We start from the raw sequence: 21,699 nt of genomic DNA, 5'->3' as shown, positions 1-21,699 counted from the left end.
AACCACATCTTTCTGTTCCAGCACCTTTCTACTGAACAATGCAATCTGTTTTGATTTACAATTAATGGCTGTATCAGAAAAAGGCCACAATAGCCACAATAGCAAAGCAGGAACACACATTTGCAAGGAAATCTACAACACTGATTGTATGATCACACAAGCAAAAACAAATTAAAAAGGCATGCATAAGTTTTACTTTGAAATATAAAATACTCCTGTTTCAGCACTGTCTACAAAATCTTAAGCAGTCTTAAGGTTAACATTCATGGATGCCCCAGTTCATTGAACAGAACCATTATGTGTACTACATTTTTTTAAGAAATACACAGCAGCTCTCCGCTCATATGATAGATAACTGAACTGAAAAGCAATTTGAAGGAGGTCATTAGCAGGAAAGGAAGCAAGTGAGAGGAGAGAACGACCACCGGAGTGAAACAGTTTTCACAGAAGGCTACCCTACCCCTGATACCTCCCTGCACACACCTTCCAGTCGGTGGTTGGGGCCAGGCAGTGTGCAAAGACTGCCCCTATCTGCTCCGTGGTGTTTTGCAGACCCCTCAGCATGTGGTTGATCTTCCCAGGGCCATCAAACCCAGGCACCGCCGCTGCCTCGCGCACACCATCTCTGCTGTGCATCTCAGATGCACCAGCACAAGCACGGGAGCCCTGCTGAACTCGCACAGAGTCTCACAGGGTCTCATCAACCGCGGAGCCTTCAGCAAGCCTGGGCAAGGACATTAATAGCCCTTGCTACACACTGCTTCTCATAAGGGGCCTGTTGCCTATAGCTCAATGCCTAACAATCTTTGGCATCCTCTCTCAGCCATCCAGAAGCAGCACCAGCCTCAGTGATAGACTCATCCCATGCCCAAACCACAGCCTGACTTCATCACTGAACTAAAGCATTAACCTCTGCCTTCCCATGAGGTCTTTGTTTAGGCTTCACTTATTAGGCTGTTTAGGCTTCACTTATTAAAAAAGGCAAAAGGCACGCATGCCAATTCTAGCAGGAGCGCAGCAACTGGAAATGGCAGGTTCCAAAGCTCTACAAGCAAACCACAAATTCAATTCAGGTCACGGCAGACAGTAGTTCTGCAGTACAACTTCAAACTTGCTCCAAACTTGCAAAAAATGTCTACGTGCCTGCCTTACTGGTGCTCTCATATGATGCTTTCTGGTCTTCCTCCTGAAAGAGAGAGTTGTTTTCTGCTCACCTAATCTTTTCAGTGCCACTTATTACTTTAGCGAACTCCATCATACTCCATATCATCATCTCATTTCCAGAATGAAGAGTCCTGGTATTAAAAAAGCTCCCTTTACCTTCTTACCTCTGACCATTCAACTCAACTTTCTTCGCACTTGTCCCAGTTTCATTGTATCATTTCTGCACTGCACTCGGGTGCAGAAAATGCGAACTCAGTGTTGATGTGAAGTGCACAAGACCCCTGTGAGGGTTTCATGCTTTCCTTTTGCTCTCTACTTTAACAGTTGGGTTTCCTTTTGTTAAGCTAGCTGATTAAAGGCTAATCGTGGTAAACAAAGGCCCAGGGAGGATCAGAGGAGCAATGTGGGAGCAGGAACGCCCAGACTCCATCAGTGCCAAGGGAGGGAGCGTCAGTCGCTCCTCGCACCATCACAGGAGTCGGGACAAGGAGCCAGCAGGGACACGCAGGCCGACAAAGGGGGGAAAGGGAATTCCAGAATTCTTAGCTTACTATTAGCTTACTAGAGGCAACAGTAAGCTTATTACTCTTAGCTCTTAATAGTTAGCTATTATCTCTACTCATATTAAGCCACTGCAGTTTTCAAACTTACTCTGACAATCATTTGCATTAATCTTTGAAAATGAAACTCATATAATTAACAAATGCAGTATTTTACAAACACATTTATTCATTAACTAAAATACCAAAAGTGTGCTGGATATACTTTTAGTAGGTACAGCATCACTTTCACATTTAAACCAATTCGCTAAGTAAGCTGAATAAAATTACTGCACAAACTCAATTACTGAATTTCAGCATTTGTACATAACCTTCAAAGCCAGAAATCTTTGAAAGTTTCACCTTATGTCTTTTTAAGTTTTTGTAGTCTAACACCAGTTCTTTACCTTCTCTGAATCTGCACCTCCCATCACAGGAATAAATTGGTTAGGTATGTGCTCTCTTTAGGCTTACTATATACTCAAGCTCAAATAAAAAAAAAACATTTGGCTCTGTCAAAAAACCAAAGTAGTGTGCACACAAAAAGAAATACCTACACTAACATTTTTTTTAAATTGGAAATACCTAATAAATATTTAATGAACTGCATATGCTGACCACTTATTAAGTTTGAACTGATCTCAATAATTACTTTCCTCTTGATTCTGTAAACCATTTAAAATGCAGCACTACAGCTAATTTGAAGATTTATTAATGCAAGGTTTTATTTAGGCATTTTTTAAATTTTAAGAATTTCAAGTTTCTGTTTAAAATATGGCTTTCAATTTTAAACTGAGTTTTAAATAAGAAAGATCAGATTTAACTAAACCTTCAGTGAACCTACAACAGAACTACGGTTATGTTATTAGTGCACACATTGCACTGAAAATATAAATGGAAAAATGTACTTTTCATATTCAACTTACTGAAACAGGAATAGGAAGCAAAAAAAACAAAAAACATATTTGAATTTGGATGGATGGTGACAGTGAAGAAATAAAGCCGTTACATTTCAGATGTTTTAAGGAACAGCTCTCTGATAATAACTCACCATGCTTCTTCTGATGTAGTCTATTGCTTTCTTCATATCCATGCCTGACCAGTTATCGAGCATGTAGCAGATGCAGGAAGCGCAGTACACGAATCTCATATCGTTCTCACTTCCTTCCAGCACAGCACAGAAACTGAAAGAAAGGTTATTCTCATTATATTTTGCACTAGAAAATGCAAAGAATGTTTTAGAAATTATCTTTTTATTTCAAAATAAGTTACTCTAGTTACAGCATTCAAAGAAGCGGCAATGTAACTCAGTTCTGCAAAATATTTTCTTTTCAAAACATGTGATCCCAACCAAGACAAGCAAAATTAATAGAACTACTAATATTTAAAGGTTTGGGTACCCTTTCTTTCTGGCAATGGTCTGTATTTATCCGAAGATGCTGATGTGTGTATTCATTCACCAATCATTACATATGCTGAAGTATGAGTTAGTATTATAATCTACTACTCTTAGGCAAATTCATTGCTGCTCTAGAAGTCTTCATAACTCATTCTGCTTTTCTAACTCACTTCATGACCAGGTTTCCATATATTTATAAATATAACTATTATTACCATTTCTAATTTAAAATTAAAAAAAAAAAAAAAATACTTGAAATACTCGCAATCCTATTTTTGGCTTCTAATAGTTGAATTTCTTCCAAACTCTGAGAACATTCTAAAATTGTTCTATCTAGATTAGATATGAACTTGCCTTCTTTAAGAGATCCCTAAAAAGAAAAGTGATGTTATGATTTGCTTCCTGGCAAGCCTCCACAGGGTTCATAGAGCTAGATAAGAGTTTACTTGCAAAAAGCTAGCACAACAGAATATTTTCAGGAGTCCTCCTGTCAGACCTCTATACCAGAAGGATCTCTACTCCATTGCTCTTTGAATATGGCAAAGGATATTAAGGGGAACCAGGACACTTCTTTAGATGTCCCAGTAATGCAGTTTACAGCTTCATCCCATCCTTTGGCAACGACGGACCAGTATGTTATTCAGGCACTTCAGAGAACATCAAGCCAAGATAAGACAAAAATGAGCACAAGCGCATTTATTCATAATTTTTAAAGGGACAATATAATTAAGATTTTTTCCTCTTGGATAATAGAAGACATGGATAACGAAATGAAAACTAAGCATAGCATACTTATGCTATGGTCATACTAGGGAAGTTTTCCGTTCCCTTACTCAACTTACTGACTCTCCCCACCGCGGATGTGCAAGATGTCAGGCAGTAAAAGCTCTTCTCACAGGTATCAAGCACTCATGCCCAAGCAGCAATCCTATCCCAGAAAAACTCAAGGTGTCGTCCCCTCCCTTTGCTGATAGCTGGCACGCTTCAGCATCTTACATTTAACCCTATTCTTTAAGCAGCCTGTACATTAAAACCACACATGATGCACACGATGCTGTTCTGCACGTTTGCAGGTAGTTTGTTATTGCAAATGGACTCGGTGGCAAGTCATCACTTTGAGATGCTAGTGCATCTGCCACAACTCTTCCTCACCGCCCACTCTCGGATATACTGCAGCAACACAAAATGCTCAGGCAGCAACAGAAGGGAGGTGGCAGCAGCACTGACACCCCCATGTCCTTGTAGACACATCCAAACCAGGGCACACCTACAAACATCCTAACACAAATCTGTACACACGCATCACAACTTAGCCCATTAACATCATTCTGTGGCTGTACATGAGAGAAAATTGTAGAGCATGCTACCAGTGACTTCCACTTAGAATATTCTCAAGGTCATAGTTTTTGTTTTAAATGTAACATTGCATTTTGAACAAAGTATTCTATTAAAACAAAAGAAATGCCTGTCAAAAAAACGCTTTCAATTTACTAGCTTTCACAGCTAGTAAATGCAGAGAGAGAGAGAGAGAGAGAGAGTGCAATTTAATTATGTGGTGAAAAGAATTCCTTCAGGAATAACATTTCCATAATTATGCATTTTTAACATATTATTTTCAAAATCAATATCCAATAAACTCTTAACTACACAGACAGGTCACGTGACCTACCAGCAGTTCCATTAACTACCAGCTCCAGCCTACATTAAAATCAAACAGGAATTGACTAAAGAGAAAATGTGTCATTTTTAAAAATAGGCATGCAAAAGGGATGAAAGACATCATGAAGCTTAGCATTATTATATTTCTGCTGTAGGCTGTACATAGGCTAATTCATCCTGCCGTATTAGTACTCTGTCTCAAAACTAAAGCTCACCCTCCCATAAAGCAAAGCAAACATCATTTTAATAGCGCTCCTGGGCTTTGCCAAACCAGACTACAGGAACAGAGAGAATTCCACTTATTTGAAAGATGCAACAACAACAAAATTACCCCCAAGGCCTATTCCAACAGTATGTATCCATAGCTGTAAGCAAATAAACACTGCACCGTAAGAAAGCAAATCTGGAGACAAGGTGCTGTTTGGCACCTGCAAAATGGCGCATGTTCTGTGGCTGATCTCCACCAAAAGGTTTTCAAATAGAAAGAAAACAGCACCCCACTATTTTCAAAAAACATGTGCACTATGTTTCATTCCACGCTTAGGTTTTCCATTAATCTTTCAGAAGGATGTAAAATATAAAATATAATTTACCTTCCATCCTCCAGCTGCAGAGCTCTCAGTCCTTCCAATAAGGCATCTTTATTTACTCGACTTAAATCATCTCCAAGAATAACCAGACAAGAGAGACCAGTGTAAGTCATTGCTATATGCCCACTGTCATAGGGGTGAGATGTACCAGGACCCTAAAGAAAAAAAAAAGAATATCATAAGACTTTATATCACAGTCAAATACCCATTAAAAAAACAATTAAGTTATGCAGTTGAGAGTTAAGCAAAGTTCATTTCTCTCCACAAATTATGGTTAAACTGAAGGCACTTCATTACACTTCCCACAATGAAACCAACTTACTGCGCAGTTCTGATACCCTTGTAACCAGCAAGTTTTGGAACAAGGCTGTACCAACACTGATATTCATGCAAGAGCTAGCCAATAAAAAAGAAAAAAGAAAAGAAGTCGGATGTGCTCAACTGTATCTAAGCTTATGCTGACACACTCCTCGTGGGCTTTAGCTTCCTGGCAGCAGGATGAGGTTTCTGCTAGGCAGCTAGACCTCTAGAGGTTCCTTCTGCAAAGACTTCAGAACCTAATTATCCACAAGTACAAAAGCATGAGAGAGATTATTAGTAATCTCTCTGTCCACTGAAGGGAAAGCAAATTAACCCCTCATCCACTTTCAGCTCTATTAAAAAACAATGATCAGGGCTTACACAGAGTATTTATGTTAGAAAAGTCAAGTCACCAGGGAAGCTAAACGGGAGTTAATGCTGACTAGTTGCATGGTGCAATCATGAGATGGGGAGATGATGGGTTATGTTCTGAATGTATTTTGTTGGTGCCATTTTACAGGTATGCCCTGGACACTACCACCACATGTAACAAGATCACTCTGGTAAACCTGGAGGACCTGAAAGTGTTGGGGTTTTTTTTTTGATAGAAGAGGTAAATTCTGGACCGTGCAGCAGAGACAAATGAGTTTCTGGGACTCATTTTACTAGGATTATGCTAACTGCTATTTTTACTTTGCAATTCATAAGAAAAAATGCAAAAAGCAGTATAAAAATAAGTTAAGATGTAATGCTACTGGTATATGCCATTTTCCCAGCCACAGAGCTTTATTTCAGTAAGAAGCCGGGGAGCAGCGGGCACTATGCAGCAAGGAGCCCCTTCCATCCCGCAGGGAGCCGCGTCCCGGGCCCAGATCAGAGGGAAGCGGAGGAGGTGCCTCCAGTGGACGCTGGGCGCACACTGGAAGGGAGAGCTGGGTCTGCAAATCGATGTTAATTGCAAACCAGCGTGCTGTTCACACGCTCGCAGGGCTATTATTAAGTCCCTCTCCAAATCACTATTGGCATCAGGAATAATGGAACAGTAATAGCTAGAGTGAAACCGTTCCACTTTAACTTTGAAAACATTTTTTTTCCAGAGGAAGATTATATTTACTAAGCAAATCAGATTTACTCTAAGAATATGCAAACTTGACTTTTAAAAAACAATGATTATAGAAATCTTATGCAAATGTCTTAACTGCCTCAAACATGCTTGGATATTCATGAAATTTTCTAAAGCATCTGTAATTCTCAAGAAATCTCCTTTAACTGGCTATTTTTCAGAGAGTTTCAACATAAAGTTCAAAATTTCTGCTTCACTTTTTTTTCTTTTAATTGTACTTCTTGTATACACATATCAATCCACACCGCCTGTGAGGTTTTGGTGGCCTACAAATACATTAAAATAACTGGATCTTTACTTTTAGTGAATACTGATATGTCTATTGCACTACCACTTGCTGCAGTAAATGCAGTTCACATAAAGTGCATTGCAAGTACGTTTAACCCATGCTGATGGAACAAGATCCTTGCTCCCCAAGAAAACAAATAAAAAAATACAGTACCCATCACTGGTATAGCTAGCCAGTGCACACATTTCATCTTTTCCATCATACGTGTCAGCAGCAGAGGTGACAGACTGTTATCCCAAATACAGGATTTCAGCAACCCCAGGGGCGTAAAAAATTTGCAAGTTGGGTAGTTTCAGCAAACAGCACAAATTGCACCTTCCTGGTGCAGAAATGAGTGTTGGCTGCACAGAAGTTCACCAGGTTCATGTCCAATCACCTGTGCAATCTTCTGCTTCCATCCTCAAACACCACCGCACAGTTAGGTGCATGCAACACAGCAGGGACTATGAGCACACAAATTAAACAGTGATCCCCAAACACGTCACTATAAAGGGAAAAGGTAACAAGTCTCAGGTTTGGTAAGGTATCTGTTAGCACTTCCAAAATTTGTGTGGATAGGAGGAAGCCTTTCATGATATGCATTGCTAGCCTATGGCCCCATCACATATTCTTTAGTATTGGGCTAGATAATGCTTTTAGTATTCAAAATATTTTTCAGAACTATCTAACAAGATTCTTTTCATTTATCAAAGCACAGAAAAAATGTTCGTATGCATCTGAATGACTTTTTTTCCCCTTTAAACAAACCACTAAATTTCAAACCTACAAAGATGAACCCTTCCTAGTAGCTCCAACCACTGCCTCTGGCATAGGCCTTGCAGTTCTATCTCCCTCTTCATCCCTTCCATCCGTCCACCAAATAACAACCAAAAAAAAGCCAAAACTCCACCAACCAAACCCAAAATCGAACTCCAAACCAACCAAAAAAGCCAAGATCACCAAACCCCGAACAAAATGTCCCCTTAAGGTACACCTAGACATAAGCTATATTCAAACGGAAAAATTCTACCTTTGCACCTTTGATACCACAGAGGCGAGTGTTCAAGGTAAGATTAATGCTGGGTAATGAAATGCAATCTTTGCCACATATAATGATGCTTCATAGTACAAACGCTATGCTTTTCTCTCTAAATGGAGATCAAATGAAAGACAAACAGTTGAGCTACAAGACTCCTGACTTTTAAGTTGAATATCAAGGATATTTAAACATTACGTCTATTTAAAGGCAAAACCTGTTGTTAAATTGCTTCTGCTACGTAGGACAAAGTAATTCAGACTCTGAGCAAAAGTCCTCTTTGATTTTATCAAAGACACCATATTCAAAGCAACTGATTTTTAATGGACACCTTCAGGCTTGGTTAAAAGAAACCTTTTCTTAAGTTATATGCTATGAATAAAGCCTGCTTTCAGCTAAATTGCACTCTTTCTGCTTCACAGGCACTGCAGACCAAAAGCGCAGCAGCGACAACTAATCAGACCGTCAGGCCAGGCACAGAGAAGTCCTTGCTGACACCATGTGAGGTGGCGAGAGCCCTTCACGGGCCACAGAGGCTCCGTCCAAACGGGGATATTTGAGGAACGAGAGCAGTTCCTTCTGGAAGGCGGTGGTGACGGGCGCGCGGCTGCACCCGCAGCCCCTGCTCCTGCCAGCGGCGCCTGCTGCCAGCCCCACGCTCCGGGCACTGGCACGTGGCGGGGATGAGGGTAACCAGTGCTGTGCTAGCGAGAACTGAAACACTGGTGCCAATGCACCCCCGAGCCCCAGGCGCCGGGACACCGCCAGCTCCCACGCACCACTAGCGATGACTGCTGCTTCGGACACGAGGAGACCAGGATATCTCGGCTTTGAACAGTGGAGCCAAACAGTCCCCATAGTTCTGCATGAGAACCCATAACAGTAACTACAGTCTGAGCCTCCCTAAAATTCCTTAACTCTAAGGAGGCGTAAGTTCTCAAAACACTAAAATGTGCGGCCAAACACATCGCTGCGCAGAGCCAGATTTTCAAAAAGCTGTTTTCTCACCCGCATCTGAGTTACAAACATGGATTGTGTTGTACTGAGAACACAAAACAGGTTTTCATTTTTCTGAGCAAAAACATATGTTACTTGCTGCATTCTTTCTAAGAAAGTACGAGGCACTGGCTTTCAATTAAGCCTCTAAAAACTGCTTTGCAACAGTTAAAAAGATTCAGAAGACCTATTCCTATCTGAAACAGTAAGGACACACTGAATCCCACATTTCTAAAGTCAGTTTAAACTCTAGTAAGATTAAACCTTAGACACCATGGAACCTGTGGTAATTTCTAAAAGCAGTAGTTTTCGGATTTGAAAGCACACTGATAAAAGCAGCACTCAGCCTTCACTTACAGTTAAGTCTATCAACCCTTGTTAAGCCTGTGAGGAGTAGTCAAGGTGATCTTTTTTTGCAACTTTTTTGCTACCATCCCAAAGATCTGCACAGGCACCACAGAAAGTACCGAAAGGATGACAGTTGTAAGGACAAGAGAACAAGGGAAATAGTCGGGCAACTGCAGAAGATTTGGGAGGGTCTAACATATGTTCCCTGCTCTGCCCTTCTTTTTCCCCTATTACTTCCAAGCATCCCTAGTGACAGAAGAGACTTGGCCAGCTCCAGTATGGCATTTTCTCACAATCAAAGAATGCAATCACTGTAGCGGCATGGAACAAGTAACTGCCAAGGCAAATCCACAAAGCTTACAGGCACTTTTTTAAAGATACAAAATTAATTGACCATCTCTAAATCATGATTAAAAACAAAATAAAGCAAACAAAAACAAAATCCACAGGACATTAAACATAACCAAAAGTCATTAAAAGTAGATTTCTAAATTCCTCCCTCCAAGTCATTTCCAAATATTTTAAGGCAGCAGCTCTGGCAATATTTAAACCTTTGTGTGTCCATAAAGCAAAGCAGATCCGATCCCTTTAACGTAGAAACAATAAAAAGATATTATGATGCTTGAACAAAAATTACATCCACTTATGAACAGTTTTTCCAGATACAACAACCTTGTAAGTAATTTCCACTGGTGAAATGACTTTGTCCCTTGCACAGTTTGGATAATAGGTTATGAGCCACTGATGGGCTGCCACATACTTTCTGAAAAGCAAGCATTTATATTTGAAACACGTAACACTGGAACATGAGTGTTGAATTAAAATACCAGGAAGTGCAGTCAAGTTATAATGGCACTTTTCAGTTCCTTTAGATTATTCTTCACCAAAGGGCTCTATAAAAATCTCAGTATTTTATGCAAAGATCTTTCTTCAAGCTTTATGCAAAGATGAAAGTTGCTAAAAAGTGTAGGCCAAGAGCATATACTGATTTAATGTACAACATTGCTCAGCACTGACCCAGACCTTTGAACAAATCTGGCTGAGACATTTTTACTACCTTCCTTTGGTAACGTTGTGTGCTTATTCATCTTACACTGCAGTTATAGAACAATAATAGCATTGAACTCAACTTCTTTAGGTGATTATCATCAAAAAGACGACTACTAGCTTCCTTCCACGTAACACCCATCTTTATTTTTTTTTAATGGCTATACTGAAATAATGGCATGCTACTTTGCATGTAAGCTTTATTTTTAATAAAGCATTCAAATAAGTCGCCAGTAGAGATTCCAAATATTTTCAGGCTTTGTTTGAGGTGAACATTTTCCTTCTTTCCCTCAAGCTCAGTGGGGGGTAGGACTTCCACTGAGGTTAATTCCAATTAAAAGAGATGATTAATTCATCTCAGTACTACAACTGGTGCTCACTGCAGACACCATCTGTAGTGTAAAAAAGGATAAATGCCAAAGGAAACTAAGAGACTGATTACCTTCACAGTCACAAATTTCTGCAGCACCTGGTGTACAGATGTAAGCACTCCTCTTCACAATTTTTTTTCCATACTTATAAACTATGAATATTATTGTTATGAATACATGGTTGACTTGCTACACAAAACAGAACAGTAAGTGGTTGTAACTCTACTGAAGATTAAAATTTCCACAAGATACTTGGAAACCTATGGCTGTGCTGTTAAAGTAAGTAAGACTGAGGTCAAAACAGGCTGCTGACTATCCTCATACACAAGCCAGTTCAAGCACTTTTAGATTCAACTACAGTCATAATCATATCAGATGGATATGGTTATGGTTTCAGTTTTATATCCCGCTATTAATTAATACATATGTAAAACCCTACTGCCTCTAGAAATTAAATACTTGCAGAAAGATGTTTCATCTGTGCTTCATAGCGAGGTGGTCAATCTTTTCATTCCCAAACACACCACGAAAGTTCGGTAACCTTTTTTCACAATCCCTCTTGCATGCTGTCCTGTTTCTTCCAGCCATGTCAGACCTTCTGCATCATTAGCAGTCTTTGCTCACCTCATTTCTTCCCAGGACATTACGGACATCCTCTTTTTCTGTGCAGACTGCAACTCTCCTGAACCTCAGCTGCATGCCTGAAAAGCATCCTCACTTACTGCTTTCCAGTAGAGAGGAGCTTTGCCAATGTTTGAGCGAATACGAAATCCAGCCAAGCACCCCTTGCTTCATTACGTGTCAGAGGAATACTGGAGCACAGCATGCCCTCCACCTCCTCACACACAAAAAAATCTGCCCTTCTCTTCCAGAGACAGTTCTTGAGCTGGGGAAGCTTCCTCTCCCCAGTCACAGATCAGAGCAGGGGAGAGTGCACTAGTCACAATCTGCCCATCCCTTCTTTCACTGACCCCTATACACAGAAGCAGGACCATTTTAAGAGCCCATACTACAAAAGTTCTTTGAGCATCTCAGTACCAACAACCAAAAACCCTGCCTCCCATGTTTTCCACAGCCCTACAGTTAATACAACAAAGACAGAGTATCATTTACTGCCTGACAGGTCTTCATTACACGCAACTAACCTTGGATGGGTTGAATGGCATCCCTAAATATGAAGAGCCTCTGAATCCACAGCGATCCAAGTTTGATTCTAAAGAAAGAAAAAAGATAAAGTCAGCCAATTTACTTTGCTGAAACATTCATTATAAGCTGCAATTCTCTAGCCGAGATCAAGACCTCTTAGTTCAGCACCACACACAGTAAAATAAGAGCTTGCACGTACATCCCTTTCAGTACGTTCCCTACCTCAGATTGTTATCGTTCTGAATAGGAAAAAAAAAATCAAACCAACTGGGTCCTGGTGTAATGACAAAGCAAGAGATTATTTTATTTGGTGGAAATAGGGTGCTCATATCAGCATAGAACTTATCCCTGTCCTTTAAAAAAAAGAAAAAAAAAAGAGAGGAGGATTAAAAAAGAGAGAAAGATATTTCCCTGAGAAAATGCTTAGTATTAACAAATTCTCTGCCTCTCTACATTTCTGCCTAGTAATAATACTGTTTGTTCCTAAGCAGAAGTTTTAGGATAGTCTGCAACTTGTACAAGGATAAACAAACTATCTGGTGTTTCAAGCCAATACCTGATTTAATGTGACACTGTCGGAATGAAATAGTTAATATAACATTTTTAATGGAACCACTCTCCTCTCTCACTAAAAACAGCTACAATAACATCAGACATTTCTTCAGACATTCAGGTGTATTTTTTTAATGTGTCACAATATCTGAGTGTACTGCATCCTCTATGCATTTGAGGAGTGTGCATTCTGACTAGCACTAAATTTAAGTTTTGCACTGCAAAAGCTCAACTGCTTCACTCCCCAACTGTCAAAGGTAGAAGAACCCTAATGCACTTATAGGCAGCATCCAATTTAGACCCTTGCATCAACCTATATACTTCGAAACTTGTAAGTGCACAAGATCTTGTAACAGACAAGCCTTTGGATCTAACCTCCACTAACCTCCAGAACTCTCATTTAAAGGAAAACAAGCAAATAAAAAAAACCCCAATACTTCACTTTTATCCCGAAAAAAAAAAAAATGACACTAAAGGCATAAGAAGGCCAATGGGATCCTGGCTGCATCAGGAGGATGTTGGCAGCAGGTGGAGGGAGGGGATCCTGCCCCTCTGCTCGGCTCTGGGGAGGCCGCACCTGGAGTATTGGGGGCAGTTCTGGGCTCCCCTGGACATGAGGGACGTGGAGCTTCTCGAGAGGGTCCAGTAGAGAGCAACCAAGATGATTAAGGGACTGGAGCATCTCTTGTACAAGGAGAGACTGAGTGAGTTGGGCCTGTTCAGTGGGGAGAAGAGAGGGCTGAGAGGGGCTATGATTAACATGTGTAAGTTCATGAAGGGGGAATGTAGGGAGGAAGGGGTCAAGCTCTTCTCAGTGGTGGCCAGTGACAGGACAAGGGGCAGTGGGTATAAGTTCAAACATCGGCAGTTCCATCTCCACGTGAGGAAGAACTTCTTTCCTGTGAGGGTGCCAGAGCCCTGGCACAGGCTGCCCAGGGAGGCTGTGGAGTCTCCTTCTCTGGAGATCTTCCAAACCCGCCTGGATGCCGCCCTGTGCCCCGTGCTCTGGGTGTCCCTGCTGGAGCAGGAAGGTTGGACTAGGTGATCTCCAGAGGTCCCTTCCAACCTTAACCATTCTGTGATGCTGTGATTCTGTGTAACGAAGGCCAGTTTAGCATATACTAGAAGCTGGTATCATATAGCAACAAGAAAAGTATTTTTATTTGTAGATTAAAAAAAATATTTTTTGTTGTAACTATTCTGCTGTAACTTAAATCTTTACAGCAAAGAAAGTTTGCCTAGTAATTGCTGGAGTCAAAGACCCTGCTTTCTGTGTTCCAACAGATTCTGGAAAGCACAATAAAGATCAGGTTCAAGTGGTTCCTGAAGACTCTGTAAAAAAGCTTCATAAATTAAAACATGTTAAATATTAATGAATCAGTAAACAAAAAGGAAAATTAGTATTTCTACTAATTTTCCTGACACTGTGAAAAAGTGACATTTTTAGGAAAAAAAAGTGTCGATCAGTTTACATAAGCTACAAAATACATCTCAAAAAGGCACAAATGTGGAAATTCTCCATCCAGAGGATGTCTACCAGTGCACAGCTACCGATGTATAATTTCCAAAGAGACGGGAAAGTGTTTCTTCTCTGTATAAAACAGCATCGTTAATGCCCATGTAGATGTTTCCTAGAGTTTCAGAACAAGTGAATTGCCAGCTGCAAGCTGCAGTTCTTAGCTTTTAAAAATAGATGTGGAGCTGGTAAAGGAAGCGGCAAGCAGGAAGTGAAAACAGCTCATTTTGAGCTGTACCACTCTGACACACTGACATCATGTCTCCTCTTTTTTCTTTTTTAAACTTCCTATAAGTGCTAGCCTAACCCTAAAAGGCAAACATTTTTTTTAATGAAAAAGCCTGTCTGTCCTCACTTGCCGTGACTTTGTTTTTAGTACTGTATTGATGGCACTTGTGCTTACCTCCTGCACGAGCTTTAGCAGTGCCAAACACTCGCCTTCTTTGCTGAACTGCAAACAGCCACTGAGGAGCTGATATATGATCAAAATTCAAGCAAATTCCAGAAACATACCCTAATTAAAATGATAATAACCAGAACTAATGGCCCATGCAAATAACTTGCTGAAGTGCTGACTTCAGTCCCTGCAGTCAGCTGAAGCACCAAGCACAATACTGCAGTTGGGGGATGGCACCACCTAGTGCTCGCTTCCAGTTAAGCATATCAAACACTTTCTGAATGACCCCTAAACAGCAGTAAGTAATTAAAGTTTTATCAATCACCTTATGGCGTTTTCAAAGAACACCTGGAAAAACACTGACATATTTGACAACAGAATTAAATACATTTCATCTGTTTCCTAAAGGAAAAGGCTCTACATTTATATTTGAGAAAGGAAGGCTTTCCCTGGGTAGAGGAAGAGGGGGTCAGAGAGCATCTAGGGAGACTCAACACCCACAAATCCATTGGCCCTGATGGGATGCACCCCAGAGTGTTGTGGGAACTGGCAMATGTCCTAGCCGAGCCGCTCACCATCATCTTCGGAAGGTCCTGGAGAATGGGGGAGGTGCCGGAGGACTGGAAGAAAGCCAACATCACTCCGGTCTTCAAAAAAGGCAAGAAGGAGGACCCGAGTAACTACAGGTGAGCCTCACCTCCATCCCTGGGAAAGTGATGGAGCAGCTCATCCTGGCTGCTCTCTCCAGACACATGGAGCAGAAGAAGGTGCTCAGGAGTAGCCAGCATGGATTCACCAAGGGGAAATCCTGCTTGACTAACCTGATCACCTTCTACGAAGGAATATCTAGCTGGATAGATGAGGGCAGAGCGGTGGATGTGGTCTATCTGGACTTGAGCAAGGCTTTTGACACTGTCCCTCACAGCATCCTCCTGGGCAAGCTCCAAAGGTGTGGGATAGATGAGTGGACGGGGAGGTGGATTAGGAATTGGCTCGATGGCAGGGTGCAGAGAGTGGTTGTCAATGGTGCGGAGTCCAGCTGGAGGCCTGTACTTAGTGGTGTCCCCCAGGGGTCAGTTCTCGGTCCGGTCCTGTTCAACTTATTCATTAACGACCTGGATGAAGGGCTGGAGTGCTCCCTCAGCAAGTTTGCCAACGATACCAAACTGGGAGGAGTAGCTGATAGCCCTGAGGGCTGTGCTGCCATCCAGAGGGACGTGGACAGACTGGAGGACTGGGCGGCGAGAAACCTCATGAGGTTCAACAGGGGCAAGTGCAGGGTCCTGCACCTGGGGAGGAATAACCCTGGACACCAGTACAGATTAGGGGTGGACCTGCTGGAGAGCAGTCCCGCAGAGAGGGACCTGGGTGTCATGGTGGACGACAAGTTGACCATGAGGCAGCAGTGTGCCCTGGTGGCCAAGAAGGCCAACGGGATCCTGGGGTGCATTAAGAAGAGCGTCTCCAGCAGGTCGAGGGGGTGATCATCCCCCTCTACTCAGCCCTGGTGAGGCCACATCTGGAGTACTGCGTCCAGTTCTGGGCTCCCCAGTACAAGAGGGATGTGGAGCTGCTGGAGAGAGTCCAGCACAGGGCTACGAGGATGATCAGGGGCCTGGAACATCTGCCCTATGAGCAAAGGCTGAGGGAGCTGGGCCTGTTCAGCCTGGAGAAGAGAAGGCTGAGGGGGGACCTGATCAGCGTGTATAAATACCTCAAGGGAGGCAGTGAGGAGGAGGGGGGCGGCCTCTTTTCAGTGGTGGCCAGCGATAGGACTAGAGGAAATGGCTTCAAACTGAAGCATCGGAAGTTCCACAGGAACTTAAGGAAGCATTTCTTCACTGTGAGGGTGACAAAGCGCTGGAACAGGCTGCCCAGAGAGCTTGTGGAGTCTCCTTCTTTGGAGATCTTTAAAACCTACTTGGATGCAGCCCTGTGCCACATGCTCTGGGTGACCCTGCGTGAGCAGGGGGGTTGGACTCGATGACCTCTGAGGTCCCTTCCAACCTTCGGCATTCTATGATTCTATGATTCGATATCAGACATTAAGACTTTACATGAGGAAAGCCATAGTAGCTACATGAAGCCCAGACATTCCTTGGCCTTTGTAACTCAGCTTGATGTGAGGACCATAGGAGGTTTATCTGAGCATCTTTTTCTTTACAGAAGGAACATTCTTGTTACGGGAATTCCATGGTTATGTGATGTGATAGGAAGAATAGTGTTTTTTTTACTACTTCTTCCTCCTTCAGGCTACCTATGCATCCCTTTGGCTTCTAGTCTTTTCTTATTTTGCTAAGTACGGGAACTTAGCACTTTATGTACACTATTAAAAGCTAAAATGCAAGCAAGAAAAAGATGTTTAGCTTAACCCAGGCTGACACAGCTAGCCTGCAAAAATAAACATGAGCAACTCTTTCTCAACTAAAGCTAAAAACAACTATTCTTATGAACCGAAGCACTGGACTGTGCACAACAGGGGCTGCTACCAATGTGAACTCAAACTTGGCCATGACCAAGTTTTAGGTCCCTGGTGCAGAACAGTGATGATAGAGGGGCTACGCAGGGACCCTGCGGGATGAAATCAGCACACAAAGGGCGCCTCAGCCTTGCTCTGGGTGCAGCTTTCTCGCACAGCAAAGCCCGGGGACACCCAGCTCCCGAACGGCGTGATAGGGGCGCCCTCCGTGCTTGCCCTGTGGGCCAGTCCTGGCCTCTGGACTTGCACTCAGTTCTTAAGCTGCTCTTAAACAGGACCTCCAAGGAAAAACTGGCACTCTGCCGTCTCACGCTGCTCAACGCCGCCCTTCAAGATAGTCGCGATTAACTGTAAATTCTGTCTGGGAGCTGCTTTGTGAGAGGGCAAACGACAAAGTTATGACATGGTAAGAACATGAAGAACCAACGGTTGAGAGAAGGTCTTTTGTCGGTCCTTTCCTGATTTCTTACTTAAAAAAAAAAAAAAAAATCTTTAGCTCAAAGTTGTAATTTCTGATCAGACTTTTAAAGCAATACAAAACTTCCTCCCCTGCAGAAAGAAAAAAAAGGGACTTTTTCCCAAGATTTCAACATCCCTCTAAACAGAAACATTGAGCTCTTACCGCAAGGAAGACACGAAAGTCACATGCTAAATTAGCTTTGCAACTAAGCATAGTGTTTACTGAGCAGGAAGGAGAAGTAGCAACACTCATTGCTGTGGGAGTTGCAGACAAAATATGTTGTAGGAGATACAGAAGATGGAGACCTTTCAAACAAGCAGAAGACACTACTGAGATCAAGCGTCCAGCAAAGACTGTTGGGTTTTACAGTGGGCATCAGCTGACACTGGCCTTTCTGTGTGACATGGCCTTTCTCTCCCTCTAATTCAACCTGCATTGAGTCAGTCTCTACAGCATTTTAGCAGAAAATGGTTATGGTATCTAAAGTATACTACTTTTTTGAATATCTTATGTATCAAAAAAAAAATCAGTATATCCTGATGGACCTCAATCTTTAGATTCTTTTAATACCAGATCTCACCATCTTCACCATCTTGCTTTCATGAAGATGAGTATCACATTAAAAAAATAAAGGCTACAAACCTTCCAGCTGCAGGCAACATTAGCACATACCCCACTGGCACACACAAACATAATGCTTAGTATCACCACAGAGCACTCTGAGAGTAAAACCAGCAAGTATTCTAAACACCAAATTCTGATTTTTCTACCAAGCTCTTAAATACTCTACTGTACTAATTACTGATAAAAATAAAATTAAGTTTGTAGAGTATTCATTGTTCTGTCTCCTGTCCACTGGAAGCCTACTATAAGACAGCAGTGACTCTCAAAATAACTGAAATTTGCCACCTAAAAAATCGCCTTAAGTAAAACCAAGTCAAGTACTATTGATGTAGAAGCTCTGGAAGAAAACTTGAGCGGAAGATTTCTCCTGCCCAAGATTTCCAGGAATTCTTCTTTTTTTTCTCCTTTTAGGAATCCTTAATTCATTCAGTAATTCAAACCAAAAGATGCTGTAAAATATTTATTTCAAACTAAAATGTGTACAAGCTGAAACACAGGCAGTTCCATCTCCATGTGAGGAAGAACTTCTTCACTGTGAGGGTGCCAGAGCCCTGGCACAGGCTGCCCAGGGAGGCTGTGGAGTCTCCTTCTCTGGAGATCTTCCAAACCCGCCTGGATGCCGCCCTGTGCCACATGCTCTAGGTGTGCCTGCTTGAGCGGGAAGGTTGGACTAGATGATCTCTAGAGGTCCCTTCCAACCTCAATCATTCTGAGGTTCTGTAAAATACAAGTCCATTGTTTGCAATCCTAGTGCCAAAGTAAAATCTAAGAATGATTCTGATGCATCAAGCTATTCCTTTCAGCTAGATACATACAACCATCTTGAAACCAAAGGCCTCAGTGCTGCTGTCTACCACAGCTTAGTTGCTTCTTTGGGCACGCCAAAAGATGGAGCCAGAGCTCTACTCCAGCAAGTTACCTAAAAACACCACACGTATTAGGATGAAAAAAATGGACAGTCAAGACATTATACTGAAACCAGACATTACAGGAAGTTGTTCACTCCCTTATGAATACTTAGTCATCCAATACCCAATTTGTTGCTCTTAGTAGCATTTACATTTTAATCAGCTATTGTCCAGCAATTGATGTAAAAAGAGGGAAAAAAAGACGTAAAATATTAGAGGTCAAATGTCGAGATGAAGAATGACATTATTAACAGAAAGAATAGAATTTAACACAAATACCCCCACACAAATAAATAGATACTGTCCCAAACACTGGCTAGAGGAGGGAAGTGGGAGGATGATTTACACAGCATTCTGTCACATTATCGAAGACAGACGAACCAAAACGCCTGCTCCAAGCCTCTTCTTATGGGGTTGACTGTTTTATCAAAATACGCTCCCAAAGACAGAGAGAGAGATCAAAAAATACGCAATTACCAGAAACAAAGAACAAATAAATTTTCTCAACATTAACGGGTAGGTACCTTCTTGTGAGGAGCAACTGTATGACCTAGACCCATTAATTTTCTATAAACAGTTCAAAAATATCACCCAACCAAAAAAATAAATGAATTACATGCCGTAGGTGTGCCTGCTTGCGCAGGAAGATTGGACTAGATGATCTCTAGAGGTCCCTTCCAACCTTAAATATTCTGTGATTCTGTGATGAGAAATAAGACATGGCTTCTTTTTATTTATTACTACAAAAAGTCAATCCTCAGCAATCTTGACCTCCACATGCCCACTTCATAAAAACAATTATTTCCTAAAATAGCTTTTAGGAAAGAGATCCAATCTGTGGCATCGCTGTAGGGAAACACACGACAGCATCTCACATCAGAGCTGCCTTAGTTGCAGCCTCACTGCTGCAGCGGCTGCTCTCAGCCACCACCTAGGCCACCCCAGCAAAGCAAGAGCCCCAGGGAGCCCAAAGCAGCCGAGGGAGCCCATAGGGCTCACAGGAGCCCCACAGGAGCTCAGGGAGCCCACAGAGGCCCACAGGAGCCCACCTGGCTTCTGCCGAGCTGCCTCGGGGTGGCATTCTAAAACACTGGGTGAATTTGAACACCAGAGAAACAAAGAACAGATTTTTCACTATTAAGTGGGACCTGTGTTCAACCTTTTCCTTTCTTTGTCTTACCCCTCTCTCTTTGCAAATGCTGTTCCTTGGAGCCACATTTGTGCTCACGGCTCCTGGCACAGCTGCAATCAGTGGAAGTCAATATAATCGGTAATAGACTTTAATGCTTATTTGGCATATGAGCTTCTTTTAGAAGCAGGCAAAAATAAAATCTGACAAGATTTTTGAGGGTGAAACTTCAGCAGAATCGTATATTGTCTTATCTTCAAAGTCATTTTATAATGTCAACTTGAATACAATAAAAACAAAAAACACAAGAACTATTCATTTCTTTCAGCTTTACTTCTTTAGAGGAATCTGTTTCTAGGGATTGTGAGTCATACCGCTATCTGAAATTATCATGGCAGGACCTCAGGAAGATCAAGCTTTTACTTTGTAAAAACCAAGAGCCATATACTATTCCCCAGGTGAAAAGCAAAAGTAAAGATGTTAATATTAATAAAAAAAAAAACTAAAAACTCACTCACTGTCTTCTGTGGGAAGGACCTGCAGGGAATAAATCCATTCTATTATATCATCTTTGTTCACCACATCTAAGGAATCCAACATATCCAGACCAGAGAGTGCGAAAAATGCAATTGTCAACCTAAAAGAAAAAGATAAGACTTACACTTCCCACCTTAAATATCATGAGGAGATTAACAAATGGTAGCAGAAACAGAAGTATCTGAATTCTCAAGCTGTAATGTGGGGGCAATGCATTGGATGTAGTTCCAGGAATATTAAATTTATGTGCTGAACTATGTTCTTTAATCATTTCTCTGTCTTAACAAGACTCTTCATATTAGCCATGCTTTCTTTTACATAGTAAGATGTCTATTTAGATGTCAGCCTAAGTGCCTGCTTATCTGAAAAAAGCACTACAACATAAACTATGTTATTAACTTACTAACCTGTAAGCTAGCTCTTAGTGATCAATTCTGACATGAACATTCTTGTAACTATGCGTTAAGTGCAAGATATCCCTTAACCAAAGTTAGCTGCCTCTCCCCATGTCCCAGTTCAAGCAGGTGCTTAAAAGTTGAGTGTCAAATAGCAAGGCTTCCTTTACGGCCAAAGTATGAAGAAATAAATACACAGGGCGAATTACTACACAAAGGTACTAATTTCTTGTTCTGGAGTACAAAGGAGCCTACATGACTAACTTCATTAAACACCTAAAATTAAGCAAGTCAGACCCAAGCATCCAACACAGGAAGCCAGGTGAGGAGCTGCTGACGTGCTGAAGCAGCTCCTGCCTGCCCTAAGCACCTCTGCTTTTCCTCATTATTAGGCTGCACTGCAAACCTGTCCTGTGAATTGGGAGGTCTTGCTTCTGACTTGAATCATTTCAGCAACCTGGTTTATAGTAGAGCCTCTCCAACAGTGCAACAGTTGCACTGACACAATACTCAACACCACAGCACTAGGATGGGAACTTAAGATAGCTTGTCACCAGGGAAAATGTTTGTGCAGTGGTAAACTGGAAGGTGTGTCAGATTAAGACTTGATGAACGAATGTTTCAGCGCCCGCAGTTGTACCTGCCTTCCCTTCTGAAAATTCTTGTTCTCCTTTCACAACCTGATCAGCTGATTGTGAGACAGCTGCTGAACAGAC

At 41.8% G+C, this 21,699-nt stretch overlaps 1 protein-coding gene across 1 annotated transcript in view; it reads right to left on the bottom strand.

The window, feature by feature from the left end:
* The window catches only part of PGGT1B (protein geranylgeranyltransferase type I subunit beta), a 34,074-nt gene that overhangs the window by 8,689 nt on the left and 3,686 nt on the right, over positions 1-21,699 (bottom strand). Inside the window, 4 exon segments of the mRNA XM_026052860.1 lie at positions 2,755-2,887; positions 5,355-5,506; positions 11,986-12,053; positions 20,570-20,688. Of these exon segments, the coding sequence (XP_025908645.1) occupies positions 2,755-2,887; positions 5,355-5,506; positions 11,986-12,053; positions 20,570-20,651 (435 nt within the window). The 5' untranslated portion in view covers positions 20,652-20,688.

The sequence above is a fragment of the Nothoprocta perdicaria genome, unplaced genomic scaffold, assembly GCF_003342845.1.
Source record: "Nothoprocta perdicaria isolate Ctin4 unplaced genomic scaffold, notPer1 scaffold_92, whole genome shotgun sequence".
Taxonomy (NCBI): domain Eukaryota; kingdom Metazoa; phylum Chordata; class Aves; order Tinamiformes; family Tinamidae; genus Nothoprocta; species Nothoprocta perdicaria.
This window is presented reverse-complemented; position numbering and strand designations above follow the sequence as displayed.